We start from the raw sequence: 11,045 nt of genomic DNA, 5'->3' as shown, positions 1-11,045 counted from the left end.
TCGAACTCACAGAGATCCGCCTGCCTCTGCCTCCCGAGTGCTGGGATTAAAGGCGTGCGCCACCATCGCCCGGCTTGTTTTTTGTTTCTTGAGGCAGGGTTTCTCTATAGCTTTAGATCCTGTCGTGGAACTAGCTCTTGTAGACCAGGCTGGCTTCGAACTCATTGAGATCCTCCTGCCTCTGCCTTCTGAGTGCTGGGATTAAAGGCATGCTACACCACCTCCCAGCATATATTAATATGATTTATGCACATAATACTGAAAAAAATCAGACCTGGTAATAGTAGCTATGCCTAAATGCCTATGATCATTGGAGGACAATTAAAAAAAATTTTTAGAGACAGGAACTTCTTTGTTTCATTTGAGTCTCTTTGCCCCGCCTTCTGCCCCACGGTGAGCAGCTGAGGGATGGCAGAGCACAGGTTTACCTCGTAGGTACAGGTTTACCTCGTAGGTTTTCTGTTGCTCCCGGAGAGCTGGAAGGCTGTGTGCGACCTTCACGGCAAGTGTTTCTTTCATCTTCTCCAGAAGCTGGGTCCATTTCTCACAGTAATGAAGGAAGTTTTCATTCAACCCGTTTCCCTGAAGTTTGCTATAAAGATGTGAAAACACATAAAACCGAGCCTTATAATGACGTCAATTCTACCTTCCCTGAAGCCATGGTAGGGAGGGGTGTTCTGACCTGTAGTGGTCCAGCGCCGTGGCTGTTGCCCGGATCCACTGCCGGTTCACATTTTGTAATGTTTTTATTGTTATGTCACTGAGGGGGAGCCGGAGGCTCTCTTCATTCAAACGTTCAATGTCAGGTGACTGGGCTGTCAGCACCAGTACGTGGTTCTGTGGGGGGAAAAAAGTACAGATAAAATGTCTACATGATGAGATGGCCTCCTTACTGTAAAGATGAGGGAAAACAGGGCCTGAATAGGTAATACAACTTACATATAGTCAAACAGTTAGAGCTAGAACTGGGTCCAAACTTAAATTTCTCAGTGGTGTTCCTATCTGTGGTCAGCAGCCTGTATATATGGCATGGTGGCTACTTTGACCTGTCAACTTCTTTTTTAAATAATATTTTATTTAGTCTTATTTTTTCTTTAGATTTATTTATTATGTATACAGTGTTTTGTCTGTCTGTATGCTTGCTGGCCAGAAGAGGGCATCAGATCTCATTAGAGATGGCTGTGAGCCACCATGTGGTTGCTGGGAATTGAACTCAGGACCTCTGGAAGAGCAGTCAGGGTTCTTAACCTCTGAGTCATCTCTCCAGCCCCTGACCTGTCAACTTTGACAAAATTCAGAATCACCTAGGAGACACATCCTCAGGAATGTCTGTCAAGGTGACTTCGGGGAGATTTAACTGAGGAGGAAGACAGCTCTTGGAAGATAGCATCCTATGGGGTGGGAGGCATGTCTGAGCAAAAAGAGAAAGAGAAGCAACCAGCCGAGGGCCACCACTCATCTTTCTGTACTTCCTGACTATGGGCATGGTGTGTCAGGCCGCCTCACCTGAGCACGCCCTCCCTACCATGATGGGCTGTGGGCCCTAAAACCATGAGACAGAATAACCCTCCTTCTTTGTGAAACCTCTGCTATTATTGGGTGTGTGCATGCGTGACATCAGAGGGTTCCTCTGTGGAACTCCTCCAACCTGTATGTGGGCTACCCCTGCAGAGCCGCCTTGCTGGTCTCCAAACCCTTCACAAGTTGCCTTTGCCAGGAATTCTGTCACAGCTGTGAGAAAAGTAACACACAGGAGCACCACCTAAGCAGCCCAAGAAGTAGGGAGGGACACTAAATTCTGACCTTAAGCAAGACTGAAAATGAGGGGTTTTGTTTTAAAGAACAATTCTGGACCTCCAAGCCCTATATAACCTGCCAATACCGTGACCTTCAGTAGGCTGCAGAGTGCCTACACTTCTTATGAAAATCTGATCCTTAATATGTTCCTGGCTGAGTGTGGTGCTTAAACCAGACTTCAAGGAAACATTCAACCCGTGTTTTCCTAGAGTGTGAAGTCAAAGAAAGAAGATTCATCAAAACACTAATTTTAAGAAGCTATTCCAGGAACAGCCTCTAGGTCAGCAATATGTCTACAGTATGTTCAGTAAACACTTTCCACAGGATCTGCGCTCTCTCTTGAGCTCTGCTGTCACAGTCTAGGTCAGGAACAACAACATCTTTGGGTTTTAGCTTTGTGGCCCGTCTTGTCTGGAAAGCAACCACTCAATCCCGTCCTCATAGAGCAGGACCCTCATGGGCAGTGCGTGTGTGGAAGAATAACTGGGCTTAAATACAATTTTGTTTACAAAATTAAAAGGTGGCCTGGGTTTGGACAACATGCTGTCACTGATAATTCCTCACTAAGGTTATAAATACTGATCTTTGGGCGTCTGCAGGGTCCAGGATGCCTTAGTTCCTTTGTTTATCTTACGTTAATTATATAAAATCACTAAAGTGATTAAAAAGAAAAAATGCCCACTTTCAATTGACTATTTTATATTTGATCTTCAAACCATCCCAAAATATCCAATTAATCACAACAGAGCTTTCCTTGAATATGTGGGTTCCATGAAGCTGGTTCATAATGATCTCAAGATAAAAACACCTATAGACAGTACATACATATCAATAATACCGCTATACTAATAATTGATTAGTGAAACAGAGCGGGGATGAAAGGGAAGTGAAGGACTGAGCTCATGAATTAATCAGGACGCAGATGAAAGGGAAGTGAACGGCTAAGCTCGTGAGCTAGGGTGCGAGCAGATTCTTGCAGTAGTAATTAGCTTATTGTTTTTTTTTAACCCAATGGAAAAGCTAAGCCCCTAAGAAAGACACATATTGTCAATACCAGGAACGATCCAGGAATTTCTTCTGTTTCTTCATGGTAAAGCTTATTCAAGTTTTCTTCCTCATGCATAATAAGATCTTCTAAATAGTCCAGCCGGTCCCCAAAATCCTTTAATTGTGCCAGAACAATCTGTAAAGAGACATTTTCATTAGAATAATTTCAAGAGTATGTATGACAGAATGAAGCAGAGCATTCCTGGCTGCTAAGAGTTCAAGTTATTTTCCCTTCCAAATTTCACAGAGGTCTGCAAAGGCCCTGGGACTTCATTCTGTGGCTTTGGTCTTCCTAGACCAGTTCCACACAGGGAAGGGAGTATTCTGGTCCCTTTGTACTACTACTTAAGCTTTCTCCTTCCTGATGATTCTGAGACAATAGTAGAGGTTTGTGGCTGTCTATGTAGTTTGCACTCTACAACGTGGGAAAATAATGGGGATTCCAGCAGCCACGCCTATGTCTCAATTACTCTACTTGGAAATCCAGATAACAGCCCAGCAATGGTGGTGCACGCCTTTAATCCCAGCACTAGGGAGACAGAGGCAGGTAGATCTTTATGAGTTTGAGGTCAACTTGGTTTACAGAGCTAGTTCCAGGATAGCCAGGGCTACACAAAGAACTCTGTCTCAAAAAGCAAAGCAAAACAAAACAAAACACAACCCCCCCCCCAAAGAAATGTAGATAATGAGACTGAACAGGGTATGAAGCAGACTCCTTGTAAAATTAACATTGTCGGCAAAGAAAAAATGGCCATTTCAGAGCTAGCCCTTGCCCATGTGATTAAGCAAGACTATGTTTGGGAGGCCTTCACCCTCCAGCTTCCCTACAGGATTCAGCAGTGTGGGGAGGGCGGCACGAGAATGCGCATAAGCACCACTCAAACGGAAGAAGAGCAAGGCGAACCTCAAATTCATTGGATTTCGCCAGCAGCATCTTTTCCAGATAGGCAGCTGTCTGGAGGGAGTGCAGCTGTCCAGAATGGAGCCCAAGGGTGCTGGGGTCTGCGGGCTGTGGGAGCTGGTCCAGGAAGGTGGAGTTTGCAAGGAAGGCCTCTTTCGTCTCCAGTACATCGTGCTGCAGCTCCTGGGGAAGGAGAAAGGACGACAAAATGCTGATTCCCCCCAATCCACAGTACCTAGCCCCTGCCACTGTGCTTCTATAAATTTGGTGTGGCTGCTACTGTCTATTTTAAATAGCAGAAAAACTTAAACTTTTCTGAAGATGATGTATCTTCCCAGTGCCGCTCTGAAATTTGGCAGGTTAGAGACGAACCTCTCATTTCCACTGGTGGCTCCAGGTCCCAGCAGCTGAATTGAATCAAGACGACTTGTGTGCTTTGTGTTTCTAATTATCCAATACTTAAGGGATGGACTTTCAAGTCAGCTCAAGAATCACTATAGGCTGTCCCTTGCCGGTGACGATATATCCCAATATAAATGGATGCATGTAGCATCTGCAGCATCTCTCTAAGAAGGCAGGTGGCAGGCTACTCTAAATCTGTTGCTCATTTTTGATTTGATCTAGGTCACATGATATGAAACATATCTTGCTAGCTAAGTTACATACTATGGCACATTCACGTTCGGGGTTTCCCCTCACAGTCCTACAAAGACAGCACAGCTGAAACTGCTCTGCTCTTACAGCCTAAAACCATGATCCCCCCAAAAAGCCATCCTCACACGGCACCAAGTCCAGGTTTGGTATTTCTGATATACGTGAGGGCATGAGTGAGTGTCTGAGCTGTCCACCTTGTTATTTTGAGTCACAGTCTCTTCGCCGCTGAGGCTTACTGACTTGGCTAGGCTGACGGGCCAGTGAGCCCTGCTATGTCCACTTCTACAGCACGGGGATTTTAATAGCCACACTTGGCTTTGGATTGAATTCAGGTCCTCATTCTTGTGGCGAGTATTTAATCCACTGAGCCATATCCCCAACTCTCCTCCTCCTCCTCACCACCAGCATCACCACCACCACCAAGACTTTCTTGTTTCAAATTATGTGTGTTGTGCTGGCTAGTGTTTTGTCAATTTGACACAAGCTAGACTCATTTGGGAAGCAGGAACCTCAACTGAGAAAAGTGTCCTCACTACACCGGCCTGTGGGAAAACTTGTAGGACATTGTCTTAATTAATGACTGATCTGAGTTGGCCCAGTTCACTACGGGTAGTGCCACCCAGTGGTTATACATGATAGGTTGAGCAAGTCATGAAGAGGAAGCCAGTAAGCAGCGTGCCTCCATGCCTCTGCTTCAGTATTTGCCCTGCCCTGAGTTCCTTTGATGATGGGCTGTCATACGTAACTATAAGCTGAAATAAACCCCTTTGTTCCCAAGTTGCTTTTGGTCATGGTGTTTTATCACAGCAATAGAAACCTTAGTTAAGACATGTACAAACGTTCATGTGTGTGTATGCACACCTATGTAGACCTTAGTTAAGATATGTACAAACGTTCATGTGTGTGTATGCACACTTATGTAGAGGTACTCATGGGAGCCAGAAGAAGGCGTCTGATCCCACAGAACTGGTGTTACTGGTGACTGAGCTACCCAACCATGGATACTGAGAGACAAACAGGTCCTCTGGAGAAGCAGTACTCGTTCATAACTGCTGGGCCATCTCTCTAGCCCCACCTACCCAGGATTATTTTTGAGTCAAGAGATTCTTTCATGATCACAACCAGGTGAGGTACCGTGGCTTCTATTTCGGATTTTGTACGTGGCTTTTGTTTAGGGGCTTAACTGCTAGAATAGAAATGTAAACTTGGAAAGGGGTGGTGGCAGGCCCCCCTCGATCCATCTGCTGTCTTGTTCTTCCAACCTCACGTTGCATCTCACCTGTGTCCGACACAGCCAGCTCAGGACACCTGTCTGACTACTTTTCTGTCCCTGTGGTCGGTCTCATCCCAAGGTCATGGCCACACCTTATGAGACCTGTCTTGTTGGCTGATGTGGCTCTGTACCCACCTTTATGTCCTGCAGGGCCGGGGGCAGGATGTCAGCCAGGTTGTTTCCTGACATATTGATGTTGGCAAGCTGCTGGAACTTGGCCTCCTGCTGCTGTAGCCGGGCTGCAGCTTCTGTGTGAGCACTGTGAGAAGCCTTCCAGAGCTGCAGCTGACTTCGGGCCTCCTGCAACTGGTCTGCGAGGTCCTGGTTCACCCGGGTCCACCTGCCAGAGTAAAGTTAACAATGCAACCCTCTTTCTATCTTCCCTGTTAGCAGAATTATATACACACACTCTACCAGAAAGTTAAAAAGAGAGAGAGTCCTATTCTTATTTTTATTTATTTATTTATTTATTTTTTGAGACAGTCTCTCTATATTGCCTTGGCTGTCCTGGAACTCACTATTGTAGACTAGGCTGGCCTCAAACTCAGAGATCCACCTGCCTCTGCCTTCTGAGTGCTGGGATTAAAAGCGTGGGCCACCATGCCTGGCTTTTAAAAAGGTCTTTCTTACTTACACTGTTCTTGTGTCAAACAAATTTACCGTGCAACTATAGAAATAATATTCCTTATTTTCAACTTAAAATAAAGGAAAAAAATTTATTTCATTTACACACTTTTTATCTTGCTTGTTTGTTTTCATTTACTTTTTAAAAATTTTTTTCCATGTTATTAATTAAAAAAAAGTAATAGAAAAGGCTAGCCAGGTGTAGGCTCATGATTGTAATCTCATCACTTAGCTTGATTCAGGAAGATCATTACAAGTTTTAAGCCAGCTGGGAATATACAGTGAGTTTTAGGTCAGCTAACAACTGAATGAGATTCTGCCGGGAGGGAGAAGATAGATGGGAAGGAGGATGGGGGAGGAGAAAAACCAGTTTCAAATGGTTGGACAAAACATTCTGGGGATCATCTGTTGCACTTGTGTGAATGGGGCCAGCGATATAGCTCAGTGGTAGAGCATTGGTGCAGCACAGGCCAAGCCCTGGATTCAATTCCCAGCAACTCAAACAACAGAAAACACCTCCAAAAAGAATGACCTCGTATGCTCAGCAATGACGCGAATCCTTTAACAGCAACAGTCTACGTGTGAGGGGGCCCTGAAACCAAATGCGAAGCTTGGTACGTTATTGTCCCCCCCTCAGCGGGGACGCGACGGAGACCTGAGGATGCCACGTCAGGGCATGGAATTTGCTGTCCTGTGTTCAATACTTTATTGAAAGCTGGTGTGCATGGAGGAAGGCTTGGAAGCAGCCTAGCTTCTCCACATTGCCTCAGGGAAACTAAGTCACTTTTCTAAGGGGTTTTGACCATGCCCATCCCACCTTACCCTACAGACTCCCCACTCCCCAGTGTTCCTGATGCTGATTTGGGGGTTCCTGAGACCAAACCTTGCTTTTAGAGGATGCACTCCGGAAGTGGCTGCAATAGGGTGTGTCTAGCTCGGTTTTCCAAATGCTGTATGAGGCACGCTACAGCTCCCCTGAGGCTGAACCTTACACGATGAACTACACCCTCTAAAGCAGAGCCACAAAGGACACCAGCCATCTTGGAGGAGTGAGAAGCCTTTAGAAGGCCTGAGGGTCAAGACAGCTGGTTGATCTTTCTGTGCGTACCTTGAGTGAGCATCTTGGCATTTCTCTTTCATTATTCCAGCAATGGGGGGGCAGGAATCTTCGAGTCTGCCAATAACTTCCCGCAGCTTCTCCCAGTTCCCTTCCCTGCTCTCAGCTTCATCCTGAAGGGCCTGAGGAGACAGAGAATGGTCAAGTTCAGATGCTGTGGCCGTCCTCTGGAAGGTAGTGGCTTCCTGACACAAACATGTAGACCTTACAGGATGGTGACACACCATCAAGAATAGGAAGGACCGGCAAGGCCTTCCTTCCTCAAGGTTGAACTCAGAGTGCTAAGTTATTAAACACACGGCACTTGTCCATACATGCAATTTCACAAACCGTGAAAGTAAACAGACACAAAAAAATTCAACATATAATTCTTGTGGCCCACAGACCCAATTTTAAATAAAATTCTAAGATATGCCTTTGGTACCTCTCACCACCTTTTGCTTCTCTGCAAACAGCACTAAAGCACCTGCATTCATTACTATGCTTGCTTCCACCTTCAACTTTTACCGCTGGCCACACTGTTGGACTTACCTGAAGGCTCTGCACCTGGCAGTCCAGGGCCTCCATTGACAAAACAGCAGGCTTGCTGTGCTCCATGGAGTATGCCAGCTGGATTGTCGCCACATTGGCCTCATCGTAGAGCTTGTCAAAGGCCTTCCACTCCTGTAGCGCTGACTGCGTGGAGGCCCTGAGCCGATGAACCTATGGGGAGAGCAGAAACTCATATGACCATACATTCAAGCCCCTTAAGGAAGGTGCCACCTGCAAATGCTTCCCCCATCCTTGAGGGCAGGAACCCACCATTTCCTATTTTCTCTTACTCCTGGTGGTAACCTAAACAAACAAGATTAAGAAATCACTGAGTGGGCTCATTCCTAGGTCTCCCCACCCAGTAGCTTGTCTTTGCACCTCTCAGTGATATTCTCCAAAAGGACAAAGTGATCATTTTCCATGAAGCCCAGCTTCTTTTCCCCTCTCTGGCTGTTTATGTTTCTAGCGTCCTATCTAGAAGGCCAGTCGTGAACATTTAGGTTGCTTTTTAAAGAGCTTTATAGTTGTGGTTCTTACGTTTATAGCTGGTTCATTTCAAGTGAAATTTTGTATGAGGTACTGAGTCACCATTGTGCCACTCTTTTTTATGTTGATATCCGGGTGCCTAGTGGCACACTGTGAAAAAACTCCCCCTTCTCCCTGTGAATTAGCTTGGTATTTTTGTTGAAAGATCAGCTGAAAGTTTATTTATTTATTTGGACTCTTGCATTTATCTGTGCCTCTCCTATGATCCTGATATCTGCATGCTCTATATACACTATCTTAATTCAATTTCCCCTCTGTATTTTCATTACATTATATATTCATTACATTGCTGCTATCTGTTCATGTGCATTTCCTGCACTGCCTGAGCTCCTAGAGGGTATGATTCCATTATTTTCTGCTTTCTCTTAACTCCTGCTGGTGAGCAGAGTAACTCAAACAAACAGGATTGACAAATGACTCAGGGAGCTCATCCCTATTTTCCCAGAGTCCCAGGGAAGGGATGATGCTGCAGGTTGCCTAGGGATTTCAGCCACACAGCTTGTCCCCAATTCCCCCCTAGGAGCAATGGTTGAAAGCAGATCTTAGTACATGGCGTATATACCCAGTGAGGATTCTGGAGGAAACACAAGCGCATGATAATTGGCTGGCTTTCAGAGCATCCTCCCTGGGTGGGAGGGAAACGCCCTTGGCCAACCTCAGCTTTCTCTTCTGGTGCTCTTCTTTGCAGGGGCATCTCCCTTCTCTCTGCCCACCTCTGGTATTCTCCCTAAGCCCACCCTGCCCCCAGCTCCCGAGACTAAGTGATATGGACCCCTCCCTTCCTGCTTGCTGCACCTCCTACATGCTGTGCTGCTTCTTCCTAACTGCTGCCGGGAGCTGACCTGGAAACACTGCCAGATGTTCAGCTGCCCTGAGAAACGGAGACATTTGTGCTTGCCTGAGTACGTTAGACAAAACAAAGATAAGCCAAGAGGGTCTCCTGCCTGACAGTGCCCCATCATGATCTGCGGCTTTGCCGCCAATTATTTAGGGCGTGGACTTGACACGCCTCTTTCCACTTCAGTGTGCCTCTCAGCAGCTCTCTGGGTTTTTAACAGGGGGCAAATCTCTGCAATAAGAGAGCAGTAACAACAACACGCGAAAAGACTGTCTGGGGAGACTGAGTGATGTCTCTTACCTGGCTGGTCACATTATTCTTCTTTTGAAACAGGTCATCAATCCCAGACGCCATGTCTTCTAACAGCGGTATGTCTCCCCCCTCCAGGGTCAGGGAGCTTTGTCTCAGCTCATCCAGTGCTTTGGATTTCACGGCAAGTTGATTTTCTATGTCCTAGACAACACACACACACAAAAGCATCACACTACAGAACAATAAGCAAACAGGAGTTTACTCTTTTCAAGTGAAAACTGCCGGTGGAGCACACAGGGAGCACCCGCAACATACGTAACACCCGCAGCAGCGGCATTTTAAACATACTTCGCTTTTTAAGACGGGGCCTTTGTCATGTAGCCCAGGCTGGCCTCAAGTTCACGAACCTCCTGCCTCAGCCCCCTGAGTGCTGGGATTATAGGCACGAGCCATCTCGGCCAGTCTCACAGATATTCTTTTTTTTTTTTTTTGAGACAGGGTTTCTCTGTGGCTTTGGAGCCTGTCCTGGAACTAGCTCTTGTAGACCAGGCTGGTCTCGAATTCACAGAGATCCACCTGCCTCTGCCTCCCGAGTGCTGGGATTACCTCACAGATATTCTTAATTCAACTTTATATTCTATATTTTGGGAGCGTCTAGGGAACAGGTTGTTGGCATGGGGTGGAAGTCATGCGGGATAGTCTTTGTCAGACAACTCCGCGCACTAGCAGTGTGGCCCAAGTCATCAGACCCCAAGTCCCCATTTCCTTAGCACCCAGGGCCATTCATAGCTTGAATTTAATGAAACCACAAGCCGGAAGAAGGCGCTTGCACACCGCCAAGCAGCACTTAAATGACAGGAGCACAGTTCCTGCCTCTTCGGTTGCTTAACAACTTTGTGGTCTTTTTGTATCTTCATCTATTAAGGCACTCATAAAGCCACCCCACTGGCTCTGCGGCTTATCGCACGAAGGTGAGGCAGGAGGATGGCTATGAGTCTGGGGCTAGTCTGGTATATATAGTGAGATCCACAAAGGTGATTCTCATGTTTGGGAGTGGGCCTGGACAGCCAGGGCATGAAGTGACAGAAACTCTGATCTCTGTATTCTTCCACACCTGCACATGCTGGACCCTTTGCTTCAACAACACCCTGTATACGAGTGCACCGTGGGGTCCTCGCTGGCAAGGGGCTGCGTCTCTAGGCTGTTGTTCTGCAGACAAAGGAGTGCCTCTGAAGCTGGCTTTGCCAGCAGGACTCCCGGAGCACCACCCTGCTCACCCCTCCCCCACTCCTGCCACACTTGTGTCCTTGAGCCGCCACCAGAAGCCAGTGTTTTCCTCTGTAACAGGATGCCTTGAAATGTGTTTGAGAATGCTGAATCGCTGTGTCCTTCAAATTTCTAATCATCATCCATAAGATTTCTAAGAGTAGCTTCCAGCAACTTGCCATGTTTTCTCTATAGTACA

The 11,045-nt window shown here is 46.5% G+C and overlaps 1 protein-coding gene across 2 annotated transcripts in view; it reads right to left on the bottom strand.

The window, feature by feature from the left end:
• The window catches only part of Syne2 (spectrin repeat containing nuclear envelope protein 2), a 294,128-nt gene that overhangs the window by 47,286 nt on the left and 235,797 nt on the right, over positions 1-11,045 (bottom strand). For both annotated transcript variants that reach the window (XM_026779484.1, XM_026779485.1), the window contains 8 exons: positions 9,629-9,781; positions 7,945-8,115; positions 7,405-7,535; positions 5,808-6,012; positions 3,749-3,928; positions 2,852-2,980; positions 683-837; positions 448-592 (listed from right to left, as the gene is read on the bottom strand). In XM_026779484.1, coding sequence (XP_026635285.1) covers positions 448-592; positions 683-837; positions 2,852-2,980; positions 3,749-3,928; positions 5,808-6,012; positions 7,405-7,535; positions 7,945-8,115; positions 9,629-9,781 — 1,269 coding nt within the window. The remainder of the gene's footprint in view (positions 1-447; positions 593-682; positions 838-2,851; positions 2,981-3,748; positions 3,929-5,807; positions 6,013-7,404; positions 7,536-7,944; positions 8,116-9,628; positions 9,782-11,045) is intronic.

This window comes from Microtus ochrogaster, chromosome 1 (genome assembly GCF_000317375.1).
Source record: "Microtus ochrogaster isolate Prairie Vole_2 chromosome 1, MicOch1.0, whole genome shotgun sequence".
NCBI classification, from domain to species: Eukaryota; Metazoa; Chordata; class Mammalia; order Rodentia; family Cricetidae; genus Microtus; species Microtus ochrogaster.
Note: the sequence above shows the minus strand (reverse complement) of the source record. Positions and strands in the feature narration are given on the sequence as shown.